Genomic DNA, 20082 nt, shown 5'->3' on the forward strand with positions numbered 1-20082 from the left:
TTCATGGGTCACTTAAGTTTGTGTGAAGTGATTGGTTATATGGAGATAGAATGCAAAAATTAAAAATGATTATTCAGGCATTATTAATAGTCACTGACACTAAATTGTCACCCAGAGTTTTATTATACAAGCAAAATCTTGTTGGAACTCTGAACTGACTAGGTGTCACTCTCACTAGCTGTGCATATATCAAATTGTGGCCAATTCCTAGAAAGCTGGTTAGCTGGAGGACATTCAGAATGAGATAGAAGGAGCACTAGGGTTTAGAAACCAGAATCTTAAAAAAAAAAAAAAAGAAACCAGAATCTTACTAACTTTTCTACCTGGAGCTTGCTATGTAACCTTAGGTAAATCAACAAATCATTTCAACTTTTTTGGGGTTTTTTAGTCTCCTTTTTAAAAAGAGGTTAAACAAGATGACTTACAAAAGTTCTAGTTTCAAAATTCTCTAGCATATGACTAGTCAAAGTATGAACTATACATTTTTAATCTAAACATTTACAGAAGTTTAAATTTGAGGTTTAATGTCTTTTTTAGACAATGGAGTCAATGAATGGTGGAAAACTATTTTCCAATGCATACCTGATGGATTTAGGGGGCTGCATAAAGACCTTACGCTACTGTGCAGGGTGGGCTGACAAGATCCAGGGCCGCACAATACCTATTGGTAAGTAGCTTTAAGAAATCACCAGGGGTGGAGGTAGCGGGGAGGAGATTACTGTAGAGCTAATTCTAAACTCTCCCTTATAAAGATGTCAACCAAATAAGGCAAATCATTTTCTTCTTGACTTTGAGACAGTGCAGTTCTGAACAGCTAAGATTCACCAACTGGCTTTTAACAATGTTTCAGCACAATCGTGCATAAGATAGTACTATAGGTACTTCAAAAAACATTCAAGGGAGAACATTCTTATGCCTGAATTACTGACAAGGCAGTTGTTTCTCTAAGGGCCCAAACTTTTCAAAGCTGGCCTCTGAAGTTATTTATTTGGGCTTTATTCCTATAGTAGCATTTATACTCTCTCTAAATTGTAATTCTTTAAGCCTCTTTGAATGTTCCAGTGTGAATCAGTTATGGCATCTGTGCCTGGACTAAGTCAGTGTAGTTAGAGCAGATGAATTAAACAAACTAATGCACATTGATTTGTTTCAAATAGCTTCAAAGCAAGCTGGGGCTGTGTTTATAGCACAATTTAAGAATTTGTGTGACTGAATGTTATGTATGTGTTTTAGTATTTTAATAGAGTATGCACAAAATGGAATAGGATATAAAAAAGTGTCATTTTGGGAAACATTATGGGTAGAATTTAATTTGTATGAACTTAATGACTATAGAAGTACAACACCCTCCAGGACTGGCCTTGATGGGCATTTCCCATTTCATTAGAGCATCCAGCAGGTTAGCAGTAAGAGCCAGGAAGTTAAAAGAGGAGAGTGAGACCATGGTGATAACCAAGAAGTGTGGCTATTTTAGAAACCCTTACTTTACCCTCTGACAAAATGGGAGAAGCCATGTGAAGTACAAATAAATCTTGATAAGGAGCCTTCTCACTATGATAGCCAAAAGGTTTGTGGGAACTAGAACAGAACAGAGCACGAAGCACAATGTAACCCTTAGGATGACCACATCAAACTCGGAGGCATATGAATCAATCAAATCCAGACTGAAAAGAAATGCTTTTACTTTGGGCATTTTTTTCCATGGATTAAGAGAGTTTGCTTTCTTGTTTGGTAGGCCAAAAGAGAAAATTTTAGAACAAGCCAGTAAGAAAGGTTTATTGCATGTAGGGAGATATTTTTTAATCTACTATTTTCTTTTTAATTTTACTATTGTTTAAGTTATATTACCGGAAAAATTCTATCATTACTGGTAGAACTTAGAGCTGCCAGAAAAAGAACTCTTACTATTCTTGTCTTAGCCATTTGCCTTTTATTTCCTTTCTTATGAAAGAAAGGAAACTTTGAGAGTAAGGATGATTTGGAAAACAGTGCTCCTGTATGATGAGAGACAGAATTAAATATCTTTCAGATCTTTTCCAATTTGGCTTTGACCTAATTTGGTTCTATGGTTCCTCTCATTTCAGATTACTATTTGAGGGCTCGATTTTTCATTTTGTAAATTGTTGGAGGTATCTTCTTTTTCTTTAAATTGTTGTCTATACCCTTCTCCCACATCAGCACCAAAACCACCATTCCATAAATGTCAAGCATATTTGCCTATAAATGATTGTGTGTTTTATTTTCCAGATGGAAATTTTTTTACTTATACAAGACATGAGCCTGTGGGTGTGTGTGGTCAAATCATTCCTGTAAGTTGGTCTCCTATATAATTTTCAATCCTAAAAAGAATGAGTTCTAATTCTATTTCACTTGGTAATGAAGCTCTTTTTAGCACAAATGGATGCTTAGATAGTTGCTAAATGCAAAGCAAATATAGTAACTATTGAACTTGAGTCTTCTTGTGACTGAACTCCTTGGATATGAGTTAGATAGCCCAGAAGCCTATCTGTATCCTGCATATCTCTTTAGTGTGTTTCAATATTTCAGCATCAACAATCTTGACCTTTTACTTATGGTTCATTTTTGAAATGCTATATTATATACTCATTTTAAGTCCATGCCTTACATACACACACACACACACACACAGCAAAGTGGTCATTGATGGCACATCTGCTTCAGGTCGCCATTTTAGTGAAATACATTATGGCTACCATTCTCCCATACTTTTTATCTCCTCATTGGAACTTCTCATCATGGAGAATAGTAGCAAACAGTTTCAAATCCTGAATGAAATGTTTTAATTAAAATGGAAGAAATTTGGAGCACTGTATGAAATATATTCTCACTTTAGATAAGAGGCTTCAATACTTCAAATTCTTCTTAGGTAAGGTAGCATTTTAAGCAAAATCATGAAGACTTTCTTTTTGGCCCAACAAATAGGAAACTATCTAAATGATTTTACTTTAATTGACATATTCAAGAAGGCCAAATGAATAGATGGGAAAGTATCCCAAAGTTCTTAGATGAGAAAGTGGCAATGGTATCTTCTGCTCCAAAAAGATTGAAATGTATACATATCCCATTTTGAATGAAATTTCTCATTAGTTCAAAAATTTCAATAATATCCATTAAGAACTACACAATTTTGAATACTGATAATAGCTAATATTTATTGCTCACCTATGATGAACCAGTCACTGTGTTAAGCATTTGGCCCACTTTCTACATGAATCCCCAGGACAACTTTCTGAGGTAGAGAAGACTTGTATTAGCACTTACAGATAAAGAAATTATGCTTAGAAAGCATGCAACTCGTCTGAGTTCACATGGCTGGTTGGTGATTGAGCTGAGATTTGAATCAAGCTCTCGTCCTTCAGACCCTAGACTTCTTTGTCTTTGACAAGATATTGGTGTTAGAAATAAATGCTACTAAGTAATATTATTAGGTAAATAGTAACAATAGATGGCCTACAGGGAAGGAGGAATAATTACACTTTTTAAACACAGATAATTTATAATATGTTTAATAGTAAGGCTTGATTTCCATACCATGCAGTGATTTTTTTTTTTCCTGGTAGGAAAAGAGCTCAGAATAATAGCACCTGATAAAATATCTTGGTTCCCTCCTGCTCCTCGCCTGTGTCTAGTTTATTGAGAGCTTCTTAACATTTATCAGTTGCTTTTTGCAATGAACTGAATTAAAATATACCAGATGATTAAACAAAACTACTGTAATTATTATTTAACATCAACAGGGAGTGTATAATGTAGACGTTAGATGAGTGAATGTGGCCTTCAGCTAACAAAGACTCTATTGTTGTCTATTGCTTTCTAGTGGAATTTCCCATTGGTTATGTTCATTTGGAAGATAGGGCCTGCCCTTAGCTGCGGAAACACAGTAGTTGTCAAACCAGCAGAGCAAACTCCTCTCACTGCTCTCCACGTGGCGTCCTTAATAAAAGAGGTAAGTTTCCTAAATGAAAATAAGCACCAAACTCAGGAATCCTACTTTCTAATAGAAAGACCTCATTTGGTGCTACTGTAAACTATACTCTCTCCCAATGGCTCCTGTCCAGCGGTGAAGACACAGTCAGCACAGCTGCTGGCTGGGATCTCTGGCGGTCCATCCAAGTGAACCTCTGCCCAAATGAAGATAGGAAGCCAGACTCAAAGGCTTCACGTCAAAGGGTCACCTTATCATGACTTTCTTGCTTCTTTAGCCCAACTGTCATGAATGCAAGTTTATGTTAAAATTGACAGAGCTTTCTTTCAAGTGTTGAAATGTAAGTTGGTTTATAACTACCATGGTTAGCCTGAAGTTTCTGCGAATTTGTTTAAACTAGTACATCTGAAGATTGGAGGCCTCTGTGCCAGTTTACTTGCTTGTTAATATTGGGCCACATAGTTTTTAAACACATCTACCCATGAGGGGATATGTTGATATTCTCTTTTCTATCATGGTTGCCTTTGCATTTACCTTCATGTTCAAAACCCGGCAAAAGAGCTTTGCGCAGTGGCAGTATCATAGCCAATGAGGTTTATCCAAGGCGCGATTATTGCTAATTGAAAAAAAAAAACTGGCAAAAGAGCACATGAAACTTATTTTCATCAACTACCCAGAGTGTGTCGATATCTTTTTTCTTGTAATTTGTTATTCTCTGTCCTTGATCTCTTACCAAAAGTTTAAAAACAAGCTTTAGTCACTAGAAACTTACATTTAGGAATACTGAACCTATATCTTAAATGTACTCTTAACTTCAAATTAAAAAACAAAACAGTCCAAAGAGATGTCAAAATGAGGCATGTTGATGCAAATAATGTGAAACTGTAATGTGCGCATGTCAGTTGCCACACTTTTTTCTACCTAATTATTTAACTAAGAATGACATCAATCTGTGAAACTTAGTCACAGAACCATCAAAAGAATGATGGTTCTTACCTAACGTTTTACTGATTAAGGAACACCAATGGAAATTTACAACCCAATTGGTGTACCCTGAACAGTCAACAGCTGGAAACTAAAATGTGGAATCACTTTAGCTTCTTATTTTTGCTGATGGGATAAGAAGCACATTGTTGTCCTTCTATGTAAGTAATTTACCAAATATTTTGCACATACTATCTTTTAAGTTACTACTATGAAATTTGAGACAGCCATCATTGGAGCAAGGATCCAAAAAACTCAAACATGAATTTACCCTGAGAAGAAATAGTCCCTCAACAATGCAACCCTTGAGGTTTTTTTAAGTGGGCTAACCAATGAAATTAATAATAATAATAATAATAATAATAATAATAATACCACTTAAGTGAATCTTTTTTTGGTAGAGCAACTCATAAGGTTACTCATAAAGCAGCAGCCTTGATCCCATAGTCTTCTTTTTTTTTTTTTAAGCTGAGCCGTCCTGCCACCTTTTGGCAGCTCAGCGGCAACTCAGCTCAGGCTGGGCATCGAACCGCTGTTGCTCAGAGCTCAAACTCTTGAGCGAGCTCTTAACCAACTGAGACACTCGGCCGGGCCCTCTTCTTTTTTTTAAATACAAGTAAATTCTCAGTTCTGTTGTAACTTTTTTTACTTTGCATGTTTTAGGCAGGGTTTCCTCCTGGAGTAGTGAACATTGTCCCCGGTTATGGGCCTACTGCAGGGGCAGCCATTTCTTCTCACATGGATATAGACAAAGTGACCTTCACAGGATCTACAGAGGTAACAACATTTACTCCATCCAGTAGTTAAGAATGTCTGTGTCTCCAGCTGTCAGAAGCATGTTTTATGTAAATGTTTTTAAGTTGACATTTCTTTAAAACAAAAGTTCTTTTGGTTGTTCCTCATTCTAGCCTTCAAACATGTTTATAGAACATAAGCAGATGTAATTGAGATGAAACGAAATACCTATTGCCAGCCAACTCAGAAGGATTGGAGTGAACTATTTTCAGTGTGTTCATTACTTTCCCTGATGAGAAATATGACCAATTAGTCCTTGTCCTATGGTTAGTACAGTTTATGATAGAAAATATAAATTAGGCTACAATGATTTGTATGAATGAATGTAATTTTATCCTGTAGATTATAAAACTTAAATAGCTGAGCCTCACCCTTAGCACCTTACTTGGGGCTCTGTCTTTCCTCAACATTGTGAAAGGGAGCCAGCATCTCAGCTTCCCCAGAGGCTACTGCTGGCCCAGCCTAGCTTTTCTGCCTCTCTGGCTCCAGCTGAGCCTTCTAGAAGGTTAAAGAGCGGGGCCCCAGCCCTGCGTACTGCGAGAGGAGGCAGGAGTGAGAGGAGAGGAGCGCAGCCTGGAAGGTGGAATTTGAGAGAATGGATTCCCACCTGTTGAGAAGACTTTTTATCTCAAACAAAAGAAAGTAGTGAAATCATACTGCATGAAGCAAAACAAAAAACAAACAAAAACAAATAAACAAAAAAACACTCTTGATTCATTTTATTAGACTATGTGACATTGTTAGATGTTTAAGGCAAAATACAATGCATGCCTCTTACAGGTATGCAGAATCAAGGGTGAAGATTGAAAATCACAACTTCATGCAAAGCTGCTGACAAGAATAAGAAACAAGGCAGGATGTGATAAGATGCTAAGATATGAACAAAGTGATGGAAGGGAGTTCACAGAAAGGAATAATGATGTCTAAATGGGTGCTAGAACTTGCTCTGGGTTTTGAAGAATGGTTACTTTAAAAAAAAACTTCCCTGGAGATTGGGAATCAGGAAGAACATTCTTGATAGTGCAGAAAGACTTTTAAAAAATTGCACAGAGCAGTATAATGGTGGAAAATCAAATTTTATTTTTCTTGATCTTTTTTTAAACCAGGGAAATAGTGTATACTTTTTCTCGTTTTTCAACAAATTTGCATCTGCAAACCCCTAATGGAGGTAGGGGAAGGCCAATCCCATAGTCAGGATTCTGTGGACAAAACAATTGGGAATGTTCAAGACACAGCAATGAATTAAAAAATGGTGAAGTCACAGGTTAAAATCATAGCAGAGGGGGTTAAGGCAGGAAGGCACACATTTCTCAGCCAGCACTCTTGACCTTCCCCAACTCCACATACACTTCCAGCTCTAGATCCCTCTCCTACTCACCTCTTCAGTTCATCTGGGCCTGGGCTATATTGTTCCCTGATCCCCTCCACCAGCATGAATGCCTTTTGGTCTTGGCTGACCCCTGAGCCCCTATAGAATCCCAGGGACATTTTACCTACCAACAAAGAAACCTTGAGATTATAAGATTAGGAAACATCTGGGTTCAAACTCTGACTCTACCTTTCTTAGCAGTGTGTCTTCCAAAAGTTAAGCTAATCCTTGCTAAATTTGAGTTTCTTCATTTGCAAAATGGAAATACTATCTACTTTAATGACTTGTACAGAATAAAATTGAACGAGCTAATGAGTAATAAAATGTTTAGCATCCTACTCAATAAATGGCACAGCTATTATGTATGTGCTATACTCATTTCCATTTTCTTCTTCCTTCCCTCACTCTTATTTTCACACTCGTTTAGACATTGTGAGGGAAGAAGTAATTACTTCCTGATCATTCCATGTATCTTCTCATTCCTCCAGGCATTTGCTCATACGTGACCACAGCCATCTATACCATGGCTCCCACATGTTACCTCTCTGGCTTTCTCTGCAGTCCCAGGAGCACCCTGAATTTTAAAACTCCCTGTCTGTGTTCCTATTATCCGTGATGTGTAATTATGATAGTGTGGGCTCACTGTTTTCTTGCGTATCTCTCTCTTTTGCTGACTATCTTCAAAGACTATCCTACTCATTGTTATCTCCAGAAACCAGTACAGTAACTACTTCAGAATAAGTTTTAAAAAATTAAGTGTGACTAAGATGATTTTTATAAGCCTCACAGGAAAACAATCTTTCTGAGTTCTCTTTTAGCTTCAGGTTTGTTACTTGTCAGATAGTAGGGAACTTGCCAAATGCCATGAAAGAACAATGGATTATATTTCTTCTGGTCATTGTAGCAATTCTAAAAATGCTTCTGGAAAGGTAATGTCGCATTAGATTAACTTAAAACAGAATCCAACCCACACTGTGCAGGATACAATAAGTTAAAGCATTTTCATGAGCATTTGCTAATTCTGCTCCATATGGCGAAGTCACAATATATTGGCACATACTGTTTACCATAATCTTAATAGTTCTTATCTCTTCTTCATTGCAGATCTCTTTGGGGAAAAAAATAAACCTTTATTTTTTTCAAACTAAGGGAACAAAATCATAGGACAAATATTGATGTTTCCTTGTTTTGGCTTTGGCTAGACTTTGGGGAAAACTGAAGCAAACCTGTTATTGGCTATCTGAACTGTCACTAAGCAAAAGGGTAACCTTTCTACCTCACTCATCTTTCTAACGTTCTTCATACTAGTACTTTTGATGCCAATAGCTTTTAGAAAAATGCTTCTAATCTTACTTCCTTACTCAAGACAAAAATTATCTCCTTTAATAAAGTTTCTCAGTAAATGTTTCTAAGAAAAATAACCAGAAAAGAAAAAATAAATAACATGCAGAAAGAATTTGGAGAATTCAAAGGATGAAAAGCAAGGAATATTTTCTAGGAAATAGAAAATTCTTAATTGTCTTAAACGAAAATTCAGTTTCTAAAAGTGGTCATAAGAAATAGGTTGTGTAAAGAAAATGGAATACAAGAGAAATTTCAGACAGGGTTTCCTCTCTGCAAGTCGACCTTCATTTTATTTTTTATTAATCATAGGGCTTTGACTTAGTCCCATGAAACCTTTAAATAAGATGAAAACATTAGCAGATTAATTAATGTTCTGCTCTGTAGTGCACAGTAACAGTCAGTTCAGTAACTACATAAAATTTAAATTTATATTCAGCAAGCATCTACTTACCTTTTTCCGGTTAGGATAGGAACTGTTTATTAAAATCTGAGGTGTCGAGTAGGAAAAAGAATCCAAAGAATAAAAGATTTTTTAGAAGCAAAAATATAAAGATCATTTTAGTGCAGTAAGACTTTAATAAAAAAATAAAGAGTAGTTATAAAACAGGCCAGGTTTTAGAGACAGAAAACAAAAACAACTATAGAAAGTAATCTTGATGGGAAGCGATCCACAAAGAAAAAAAAGAAAACAATGTCTTTCTCTGAAGAGAGGCCACTAACATTAAAGAAGAAACCAGAACAGTAGGATTCCAGCTAAGTGAAGCAGCAGCACAGAGCACAGATCCAATTTCTTTCTTCTACTCTTCCGTTCAACAGTGTGGAGCGGTTGAGAGAATAAGGGAGAGAGAGGTCTGTCAGTCAGTCACTAGCTAAATGAGCCCACTGTGATAGTGCTGAGGAAAGGTATGCAGTGACAGAATATTGTCACGGCTACCAAGGAGGTGGCATCTCTTTGGGAAATTGATATCTATACAAATAATACAACCTGAGGGAAGCTTTGAACGAGGCTTCATGAAGGTTCCATGGGACGTTGGAGGAAGAAAGGGTCATGTGCACCTAGAGTCATGATAGAAGGATACAAAGAGAAGCTAAGATACAAACTGGACCCCAGGAAGGGTGGGATTGGAGGCAGCCCAGGTGAGGTGGGCACCTAATGAGGACCAGAAAGAGATAGGATTCAGGGGGTGGTCAGAGTGCCAATTAGTCTGGATAGAGTTTTCTGGATTTCAGTAGAGGGATGGAAAGTCAAATAGATAAGTTATGGTTGGAACAAGATATGCCAAACCCATCAGTAGAAAGGTGATGTTCTGCTTAAAATGAGAAAGAACTTCCTGCCTAGCCATGTATATCAAGATCATCTTTCATAGTCTATACCTCTGTTCTTATGAGCATTTTTCTGATTCACCATGTGATTATGCTTGGACAGAGGAGCCCTTTGCTATCTGAAGGTGCCAGATCTTGAAAAATGCCATTTAATGTTTCTCCCAAATGAAACTTAACTATGGCACACACTTCATATAAACGAAAAATGCTAAATACACCTGCCTTCATGAGAACAGATTAAGCCTCCTCTTTTGCAATGCTCCATTTCAGGTTGGCAAAATGATCAAAGAAGCTGCCGGGAAAAGCAATCTGAAGCGGGTGACCCTGGAGCTCGGCGGAAAGAGCCCTTGCATTGTGTTTGCTGATGCGGACTGTGAGTAAAAGTCAGTCTGTTGACTCCATCGTTTTTGGTGTCTGATAATGCCATTCAGTGAAGTTGAAGTTTACAAGAAAGTTTGCTTCTAACATCAAAGTGTAAGGCATTAATCAGAACTCCACATTACTCTTGAAAACTTCTTAAACTGTACTAAAGTTATAGCTTTAGATAAGTCTTAAACACTACTTCTTCCCGGTTTGGAATAGATTACTATTTTCCCAGCTGAACTCCAGACAAACTAACTTTTACATTTAGCAGCCATAATATATACTACTTTTAAATATTAGCATACCATTAAGAATAGCGAGAGTGCGGCAGGTGGGGGGGAGGAACAAACAAAAATAAGAATAATGTGAGATAACCTCAGACATACTATGACTGAGACCAGCTGGAGCAAAAGTAAGTTTCATGTTTGCCCTTCATTTGGGGTCATGTTCTCATTTTATTTAATATGGCCAGAAGAAAATGACACCTACTATTTAAGTAATTTCTTTTTTTTTCCTAGCAAGTATAGTTGAATTTACATATATTAAATCTATAATTATGATGTGACTCCATTATAAAATATCAAGTAGAATCTCACAATTATTTCCTAAATGGTAGTCAATTGGCAAAAATAGATGATCATTCGTCTAACTCTTTAACAGCTGCATTATTGGCCTGAAGCTTTAAACAAAAATGGTTCATGGAATTGGCCTGATTGTATTGTGATCTTAACTAAAACTTTTAGAGCACCCTACCTTATTATATGTCCTACAAACATGGCAAGATTCCAGATCTTACAAAACCTTGCTATGAACAGCCTCCATTAAAACTTAAGCAGGATGATTAATTCACAGAATAGATGTAACAATACCCAATTTCTATAATCTTGAATTAATTCTTCAGCATTTAGAAAATTAAAATGCAGTTCTCTATTTGTTTAGGATCTACTAATGAACAACTTATTTCTTTTAAGCTCATTCTACCAACTCAAATACACAGATGAGAAAAATTTATAACCATACATGAAACAATATGCCACATTTTAGATAGAGTTGGAAATTTTTTTTCCTAGAACAAGGTAATAAGGTGGGTGAGTGACTGAATATTAGTTTGGATTTTGTTTTTCAGAAATATGACTTTTCCTATTGATCAAGGTATCTAAGAATGTTTTGAAGTTATTTAATGCAATGGATATTTTATATTTTCTGTCATTTAATTAAAATATGAGGCCTGAGATATTCATAGTCACCTAACTAATTATAAATGGAGATATTTGTAAAAATCATTTGCAGTGAGATTTGATATTATGACATTTTTCACATTCTTAGTAATGCCCATGTTAAACTTGTGATAACCACATTTATTCATATTCTACTATTTGTTGCTGTCATTTCTGTAGCAAATAAAGAATCAGAATGGTTAATTTGTCACCTGGCTGATAAGAGGTGGAATATATTGAATCAATGTCTGACTACACAACTCATGATTTTTCTGTAACACATTTTTGCCTCTGAGAAATATATAAATATATATCTGTAGAGAATATATCTTCTTTAACATGAATGTCTTCTTTGCAGTGGACAATGCTGTTGAATTTGCACACATGGGGTTATTCTACCACCAAGGCCAATGTTGTATAGCTGCATCCCGGCTTTTTGTGGAAGAATCAATCTATGATGAGTTTGTTCGAAGGAGTGTTGAGCGGGCTAAAAAGTATGTTCTTGGAAATCCTCTGACCCCAGGAGTCAATCAAGGCCCTCAGGTGATTCTTGTTGTCTTCAATCTGCATGCCTCTTGATTCCTATACTCATATACAGTTCTCTGTCCACTTGGAAATTATTAATGATTTGCACAAACACATCACAACGTACACTTTGAGACTGTTGCAACATCATGCCCTACTACATTTCACAGACTGGCCCATGAGCTAATGGCCTATCATACCGTAAAGGGCCCCTGCTATATCCTAGCATTATTGAGACGTTCCTGAGGGCCAAAAGGAAGGCCGAGTTCAGATATAGTCAATCTGAAATCTTTTGAAGGTTTATATTTATGGTGGATCAAAATTATCCAGACCAAACTGACTATGTCCCTAAGTATAACTGAAAATTTCTCTCACCAGTCCTAAACTCTAGTGCAGTGTTCTCAGTCTTTCCTATACACTTGAGTCATCTGAGGATCTTATTAAGATACAAACTCTGGTGCAGTAGGTCTAGGGTGGGGCCTATCTACCAATGGTTGTTGAGACCAATTCAATGCCAACAGGAATACCCAATTTGGGATGTGGTGAAGAAGGAAACTATTAAGTGCAAATAGTTCAATTGTGATACAGCATGATGTGAGAACAGCATGACTGTGAGGCAGACCTGGGGCGAGGCAGCCCCCAGGTGAGGCCCCTCTCCAGATCTGCTCTGCTCTGCTCTGTGCCAGCCTGCTCTACTCTGCCTGCTTTGCTCTGGCAAGCCTTCTTCAGTGTTTCAGTTCAGCTCCAGTCAGGGAAACACAATCTTCAGTCTTTAGTGGAAAGGGAAGTTGGCTGACTGAGCCGGAGGTGGGCTAATTATATAGACAAAAGTCCCTGCCCCTGGTTCCTGATTGGTCTGTCCTCAGGCAAATAGGCTCCAATTTCTCACAGTTTGATTGGTCTAAAAGGTACTGTCCTGATTGGTCAGAATGGAGCTGCTCTGATTGGTTGGTGAAGATGCTTATGGGACTATAGCTGCACAGCGCCAATTGGACAAGGAAAGTTTCCGTCCTATTGGTTGAAATAAAATACCAGGAACTCCTGGCTCAGATGGCAGGAACACAGTACAGGCAGGCAGTTCAGTGCAGGCTTCTCCCTGAAGCACAGTTTGCATAAGAGGCTTCTGTGTAGAAACAGCTGCTAGGCTCTGTTTTTTTTAAATTTGAGCTCAATTAGCCACTAGGAGCCCTTGTTAGCAGGTATCTTCTTTCTCAGAGTCCACCATCTGCCATGCTGTAAAACATAGTGCTGGGGCTGCTGGTTGTTAAGGACCACATTGTCGGTAGCCAGACACTAAAATATAAATTCCTATATTTTAAAAGTTAATGACCATCTAAATTTTCCAACAAACAAATCCTTTCAGCCTCTGTCTCCCAGTGTATATGCAGGGATCTGATTGTCACCAAATATTCACTCGGGGCACAGTCAGGGAAAAGTTCTGACTTGGGAAACACATCATGAGATAAAACCCAAAAAATCATGGTTTTTGGAGGCATAGTCAGGTTAATATATTGCAGTAGGCCAGTGAAGCTTTGCATGGATGTACATGGATCCTTGACTATTTATTGACAAACTAGACTATCTTAACCAGACAGAACTACCTAACCTCACCTCTTAGTCTGGTTGTATTAAATACTATGCAGTAATTTAAATATCACCTCTTATTAAACCAACACTACAAATTCCTTAAATTTGCTGGAAATGAATATTTCCTCTTCAGAATATTCAATTAAATATTGTGCATTGAGGAGCACTGAGCGACATTGTACCGAATATTGTGCCAATTTTAGAAAATGGTTTCTTTTTTCAAATAGCACTAAATCTAATCAGCTGTGGTTGCTGGGTTGTGTGCAGTTAGAACTTTATGAAACCTTTTATTGGAACTTGGAAGATGGGGAGATTGCAGAGTCAAAGAAGAAAATAAAGAACAGCACTTTTTAAATAGTAAGAAGAGACAAGTTAAACTGGCAAGAGGCCCTAACCTTAACACCTCAATCTCTGAAGATTTTCCTTTAAAATTTAACCTCAGCTGCACCTGAAACAAAGCAGCCTTCACCAGTGGTTTTTAGCCCAAAGTCACCCATCCCTTCAACATCCCAACATGGGAATTGAGGCAACAGGTAGTCCCAATTCAAGTGTATGGAGGAGAGGTATGTGCTCTTGGTGGTCCTAACCAAAACTCTGGGCTCATTTTTTCCTTGTAAAAATATTATTTAAGTCATCTTTTAAGTTCTGTCTTTCTTGTTACATATTTAAATGTGGCCCATTTAATGAAGTAGGATGGTAACAACCAGGACAGGCCAGAAATTAAAACCAGACCTACTGATTGCCCCAGTGGGGACCTGAACTGGGGATGATGACCAAGCTGTGGTCAGCGTGGACCCGACCAGAGGAGATGGTGAGGACTGAAAAGAACCAAACGGAGATCTAGGAGTCTTCCTAAGGTCTCAAAGCATCTGCTTTCCAAATGCCATACCTAATTCAACCTAGATTAAAGTTCTCTTTTTCTCCTATCACTCTATGAATTTCACTTAAAACTATAGTTTCCAGGTAAGTTTGTTTGATCATTAACAGACATTTCTTCCAGTGTAAATAAATGACAGTCATGTGAAAAGATTTATATGTTTGCAGTACCAATAAGTTTTTCTTACATAAACTGTAAAACAAACACTAAGTAAAAATCTTTATCTTTAAGGTTTCTTTCTAGGAAAGTCATGAAAATAAATTGTACCCGAAGAATGAACCTGAGCCTTGGTCAGCTGTTTTCATTGAGTATTTGACTTAATAATACTAGCCTAGCATTCTGAAGCTCTCATTAACAGGCCGAGCAATGTATTATTTTCATGAGTTGCTTTTTTTTTTCCTTTTCAAATAGATTGATAAGGAACAATATGACAAAATACTTGACCTCATTGAGAGTGGGAAGAAAGAAGGGGCCAAACTGGAATGTGGTGGAGGTCCATGGGGTAATAAAGGCTACTTTGTCCAGCCCACGGTTTTCTCTAATGTTACAGATGAAATGCGCATTGCCAAAGAGGAGGTAAATGGCTCCATTCTGTTCTGTTCCCTTTGTTGCCATATTTTGCCTGCCTGTGTATAAACAAAGTGTCCCTTTAAAATGCTTTTTGAACATCTCTCTCAGTAAATGTTACTTTCCACTTCTGTTATTGGTAAAGGTTTAAAGTTCTGATCAAGACTAAAAATAGTAAGGAATTCATTGGGCAGGCCAAGAATATCCAGCCAAACACAGATCAAGATGCTTAACAATTTCGAGGTACTTCCTTCACAGATTTAAAGTAATGGAAAAGAAAATTGTATCTTCAATGTGCTTTTTGTTCTTTGGAAATAGTATATTTGAAAATAATTGTAAAAGGATAAAATGATCTGCAGTGTTTTTTAATTAAACTTTTTTATTTTGAGATAATTGTAGATTTAGTTGCTATTGTAAGAAATGATACAGAAAAATCCCATGTACTCATTCTTTACCCAGTTTCCTTCAATGGTGAGGAAACTGTAAAACTGTAGTGTCACAGCAACTATGTTGACATTGATATGGCCAAGAAACAGAACACTTCATCACCCCATGAATCCCTCATGGTTTACTTTAAAAGTCAAATCCATGTCCCTCCTACCCAACCCTGGCTTTCCCTTAACCAAGAATCTTATAATTTTGTCATTTCAAGAATGTTAAATAAGTGAAATCATACTTCATGTAATTGGAATTGGCTCTTTTTCACTCAACATAATTCTCAATAGATTCATCTAGGTTATTGCATGTAAGGATAGTCTGTTCCTTTTTACTGCTGAGTGGTATTCCATAGTATGGATATACCACAGTTTGTTTAACCACTGTTGAGAACTTTTGGGTTTCCAGTTTGGGGCTTCTATGAATCATGCTGCTATCATAATTGGAGTACAGGTTTTTGTGTGAAGGTAAGTCTTCATTTCTCTGGGATAAATGCCCAGGAGCACAATTTACCAAGGGTCATGTGGTAAGTGCAGTTTTTTAAGAAACTGCCAAACTGTTTTCCAGAGTAACTGAAAGATATATTCCCATTAGCAATGTATGAGTGAACCAGTTTCTCTGCATCCTTATTAATATTTGGTGTTGTGACTATTTTTCATTTTAGCCATTCTGATGTGATAGCTCATTGTGGTTCAAATTTACATTTCCCTAATGACTAATGATGTTGAACATCTTGCCTGTGTTTGCTTATTTGACGTTTGACATCTGATATCTTCCTTGATAAAATGTCTCTTCATGTCTTTTACCCATGTTCTAATTGGATTGTTTGCTTTTTAGTGTTGAGTTTGTGCATGTGTGTGTGTGTGTGTGTGTGTTGAGTTTTGAGAGTTCATTATATTTTTCCTAGATACTAGTCTTTTGTTTGATATGTGGTTTGTAAATATTTTCTTCCATTCTGCAGCTTGTCATTTCATTTTCTTAGCAGGATCTTTCTCAGAGCAAAAGTTTTTAATTTTGAAGAAATCAAATTTCTCTTTTTTTTCATTTGTTTTATGGATAGTGTTTTTGGTGTCAACTCTATGAACTCTTTGTTTACGCCTACATCCAAAGACTTTTTTTTCCTGTGTGTTGTTTTTTCTAAAAGTTTTAGAGTCTATGGTTTACATTTAAGTATATGATCTATTTTAGGTTAATTTTTATATAAGGTATAAGACTTAAGTTGAGGTTTGTTTTTTTGTTTTTTTGCTTATGGATGTCCAATTGTTTCAACATCATTTGTTGAAAAAGTAAATTTTTTTTCCATTTCATTACTTTTGCAACTTTGTCAAAATTCAGTTGTGAATATATGTAACAATTTCTGGATCCCCTATACTCTTCCATTGATCTATATGCCTATTTCTTTGTCAAAGCTCTTTTGATTATGGTAGCTATATTATAAGTCTTGAAATTGGGAATACCAGGTCCTCCCTCTTTATTCTTCTTTTTCAAAATTGTTTTAGCTGCCCTAGTTCCTTTGTTTTTCCATATAGATTTTAAAATAACCCTGTCCATGTATACAAAAAATCTTGCAGGAATTTTGAGAGGAATTGTGTTAAACATGTCTATCAATTTGGGGAGAATTAACATAGTAACTGTGTTGAATCTTCCAGTCATTGAACATGGTAGGTCTCTTCATTTATTTATATCTTCTTTGATTTCTGTCAGCATTTTGTAGTTTTCAATATACATGTCCTATACATATTTTATTAGATTATACCTAAGTATTTTTGAGTGATTGTAAATGGTATTTCTAATTTCAGAATGCACATATTTATTGCTAGTATATACAAATATAATTGAGTTTTGTGTATTTTCTAGTATCCTGTGACATCACTGAACTCACTTATTCTAGGAGGCTTTTGGGATTTCTTTGGGAATTTCTACGCAGACATTCATATCATCTAATAGGGACAGTTTTCTTCCTTCCTTTCTTATCTGTATGCCTTTTATGTCATTTTCTTGACCTTTTTATTTGTTAGAATTCCAGTAATATGTTGAATAAAAGTGCACATCTTTGCTTTATTTCCTATCTTAGGGGGAAAAAAACATCAGTCTTTACCATTGAATATGATGTTCGCTGTGAGATTTTCGTATATGCCCTTAATCAGGTGTACAAATTCTCTTTTTAGTCCTAATTTGTTGAGAAGGAAAAGGGGTTGGATTTTGTCTAATGTTTTTTCTGCATCAACTGAGATGACCATGTGTGACATGATAGTTGTTCTCAGCTCCTACATGTTATATCTGTTCTATTACCCTTGTGAATATAAAATATCAAGCTTTTTAAAACTTTTTTGTACCTTGAGTTTGCCTTTGAGCCACAGAACCAACTATGATTTAGAAATATTCCTGTTATCATCCTAAATAGTAAATGAGAAACCTAAGGCCCAAAGAAGTAAAGTAATTAGGTCACATGTTTAGTTAAAGGCAGTTTTGGCAGCATAGCATAATTCTCATGGTTACCATTCCCCACTCTTTCTACTTGACCAACTGTTGCTCATATTAATTTCATTCTTCATTCAATCCCACCATAACCTAACATTGTAGACTCCCATGGAACATGGGAGCCATTCTGTTAAAAGTTGATAAAATGTCAGTGCTAAAAGGAACGTTATGGATAATTCAGGCCAAGAGTCAAATTTATAGATGAGGTCAATGAGACCCAAGAAGCTTGAGTGACTTCCTATTGTTTCAGAACTATAGACAGTATCATAAAGCTAAAAGGATCACTTAAGATCACTTCTTCAACCCCCATTTTGTCCATCAGTTTGCTACAGACCAATGGCCAGTCAGTGACTTTTATAACAATATCAGTAATAGGTAACTCACTATTTCTTAAGTATTTCCATGTTTGGACAATGCTAAGCATTAGAAAGTTCTGCCTCTGACTGCCTAGGAATCCCTCCTCGTATGTTCTATCTACTGTTCCCATATCTGCCCTATGGACTTTTTCTGCATAAAAGTCATGTATATATTTGAAAATAGTATTCATCCCCTACATTATTCAACACCCTCCCCCTTCTCTTGGTCCTATATTTTTTATTTGTTGCACTTTCTAATTGTTCTAGACAAATATACAAGTATTGCAGTTAAATATTCAGTGAGCACAAATTAACATCAAGAAGAATGTAATTCATAGATATGACATATAACTAGGAAAGCTTAGTTTGCATTTAGAAATTATAAATAATCTACCTAATGTCCCCTGAAGACTTAATAAATCCAGAGCTAGAGTCACTGGCTTTGGGTTATGAAGGTATTATATTAATATACTACATTAAGAAGGCACTAACTACTCAAATGTACTGAATCATAATCCTTTCAATAAACTCGTATTTCATGTCTATGAAATGACATGAGAATCTGGGTAGGTTATTTTCTTTACCCCACAAAATGTCACCAAGTTAAGGGGAAAATGCAGAATCAGATTTGCAAATGGGAAATAAGTAGGAAAAACAAAAAAAAGCAAATGCATATGTATAATCAAACAACTTAGTTTCTCCACATTGGTTCAGCCCCCAACTGAATTATAATTTTTGTATTTACTGACAAATATTTGTCTTATTAAAGGTGTTGTTTTTGCTTATCTTGGTTATTACCAGATAACAAAGGACTAGGGGGAAAATCTTCCATCAGGGAAACATTTATTATGTTCCTACAATATTCATAGAACAGCTTGTATGCTACTTCACAAAGCAGGAGCCTGGAACCATGTGCTATGTTCAGTTAAAATTATGTAAGATATTAACACATTTATCACACTTGCTGCTATATCTGTGGTTCCCAGGTTACAATACCATGGTTAGGTTTACAACCTTAGGATTCACACTCAGCCTCTATTGAATGGTAGCTGCCTAGTCCTACATTTAGATTAATGATGAACACCAGAAAACTATTTATCTTTTCTGCTTTTTGCCTCCTTGCATTTACATTACCCACAAATTCTGGTGATACTCGAAGGAGCCCCTCTTTCATTTAATTTTAATACGTTTTATGGGAAAATATTAGAGGAGCTTAATTTCTAAGAGAAAACCCAGTTTTTTTCCTGTCAGGGGATAAGATACAGATTGGGCTGAACTAATTAGAAAGTTTAGCAAAAGTGAAAGATTGTTTAGGCTGGAATAAACAAATCGTGATTTTTGTTTCCTATCCAGTGATAATAGTCATTGCCAATTCACTCATGCTTTAGTTAGTATAGAATGGATGAGGATTTAAGCTCTTACAGTAATGAATTATTCTATTTGGTATATGTGAGTTGAGTAAGATTTGGCTGAAGAGTAGAGTCTGAACAAAAATTCATGCTATTTTACCTTAACTTGGCTGATTATGAAAATACCTAACTCTAATATCATAGGTGATATTTCAATTGATGGTAAACTGACAGTTAAAACATAATTATTATTACTAATCACTGCCTACTCATTTATCCAGTAGAACAAGCATTGCTTTCCTGGGTTTGCTGTTTATGTAGTGACTTGGAAGATGAGGAAAACTAGGGAGGGGATTTAAAATGTTCCTAAATGGAAAACCAACTCTGTAGTTAATGATTTCATGCATAATCATTAACTTCTTGGAAGACGAATTCCAATTCTAGAAAATGAATATTTCCTTAGTTATTTGTATCCCATTTTGTTCCAAAGAGAATTGACCACATGTCTTAACCTAGCATTACAGCAGCTACCGTTTTGATTCTTACACATAGGTTTGAGATTAG

At 36.2% G+C, this 20082-nt stretch overlaps 1 protein-coding gene and 1 long non-coding RNA gene across 2 annotated transcripts in view; one reads left to right on the plus strand and one right to left on the minus strand.

The window, feature by feature from the left end:
- ALDH1A1 (aldehyde dehydrogenase 1 family member A1) overlaps positions 1–20082 on the plus strand; it is a 53370-nt gene that overhangs the window by 24893 nt on the left and 8395 nt on the right. The window contains exons 4-10 of the mRNA XM_019650692.1: positions 538–667; positions 2248–2309; positions 3839–3967; positions 5594–5707; positions 10032–10134; positions 11700–11884; positions 14742–14906. Coding sequence (XP_019506237.1) covers positions 538–667; positions 2248–2309; positions 3839–3967; positions 5594–5707; positions 10032–10134; positions 11700–11884; positions 14742–14906 — 888 coding nt within the window. The remainder of the gene's footprint in view (positions 1–537; positions 668–2247; positions 2310–3838; positions 3968–5593; positions 5708–10031; positions 10135–11699; positions 11885–14741; positions 14907–20082) is intronic.
- Positions 1–20082, minus strand: part of LOC109387017 (uncharacterized) — a 75393-nt gene that overhangs the window by 4381 nt on the left and 50930 nt on the right. The window lies entirely within an intron of this gene.

Source organism: Hipposideros armiger, unplaced genomic scaffold, assembly GCF_001890085.2.
Source record: "Hipposideros armiger isolate ML-2016 unplaced genomic scaffold, ASM189008v1 scaffold_144, whole genome shotgun sequence".
Classification (NCBI taxonomy): Eukaryota; Metazoa; Chordata; class Mammalia; order Chiroptera; family Hipposideridae; genus Hipposideros; species Hipposideros armiger.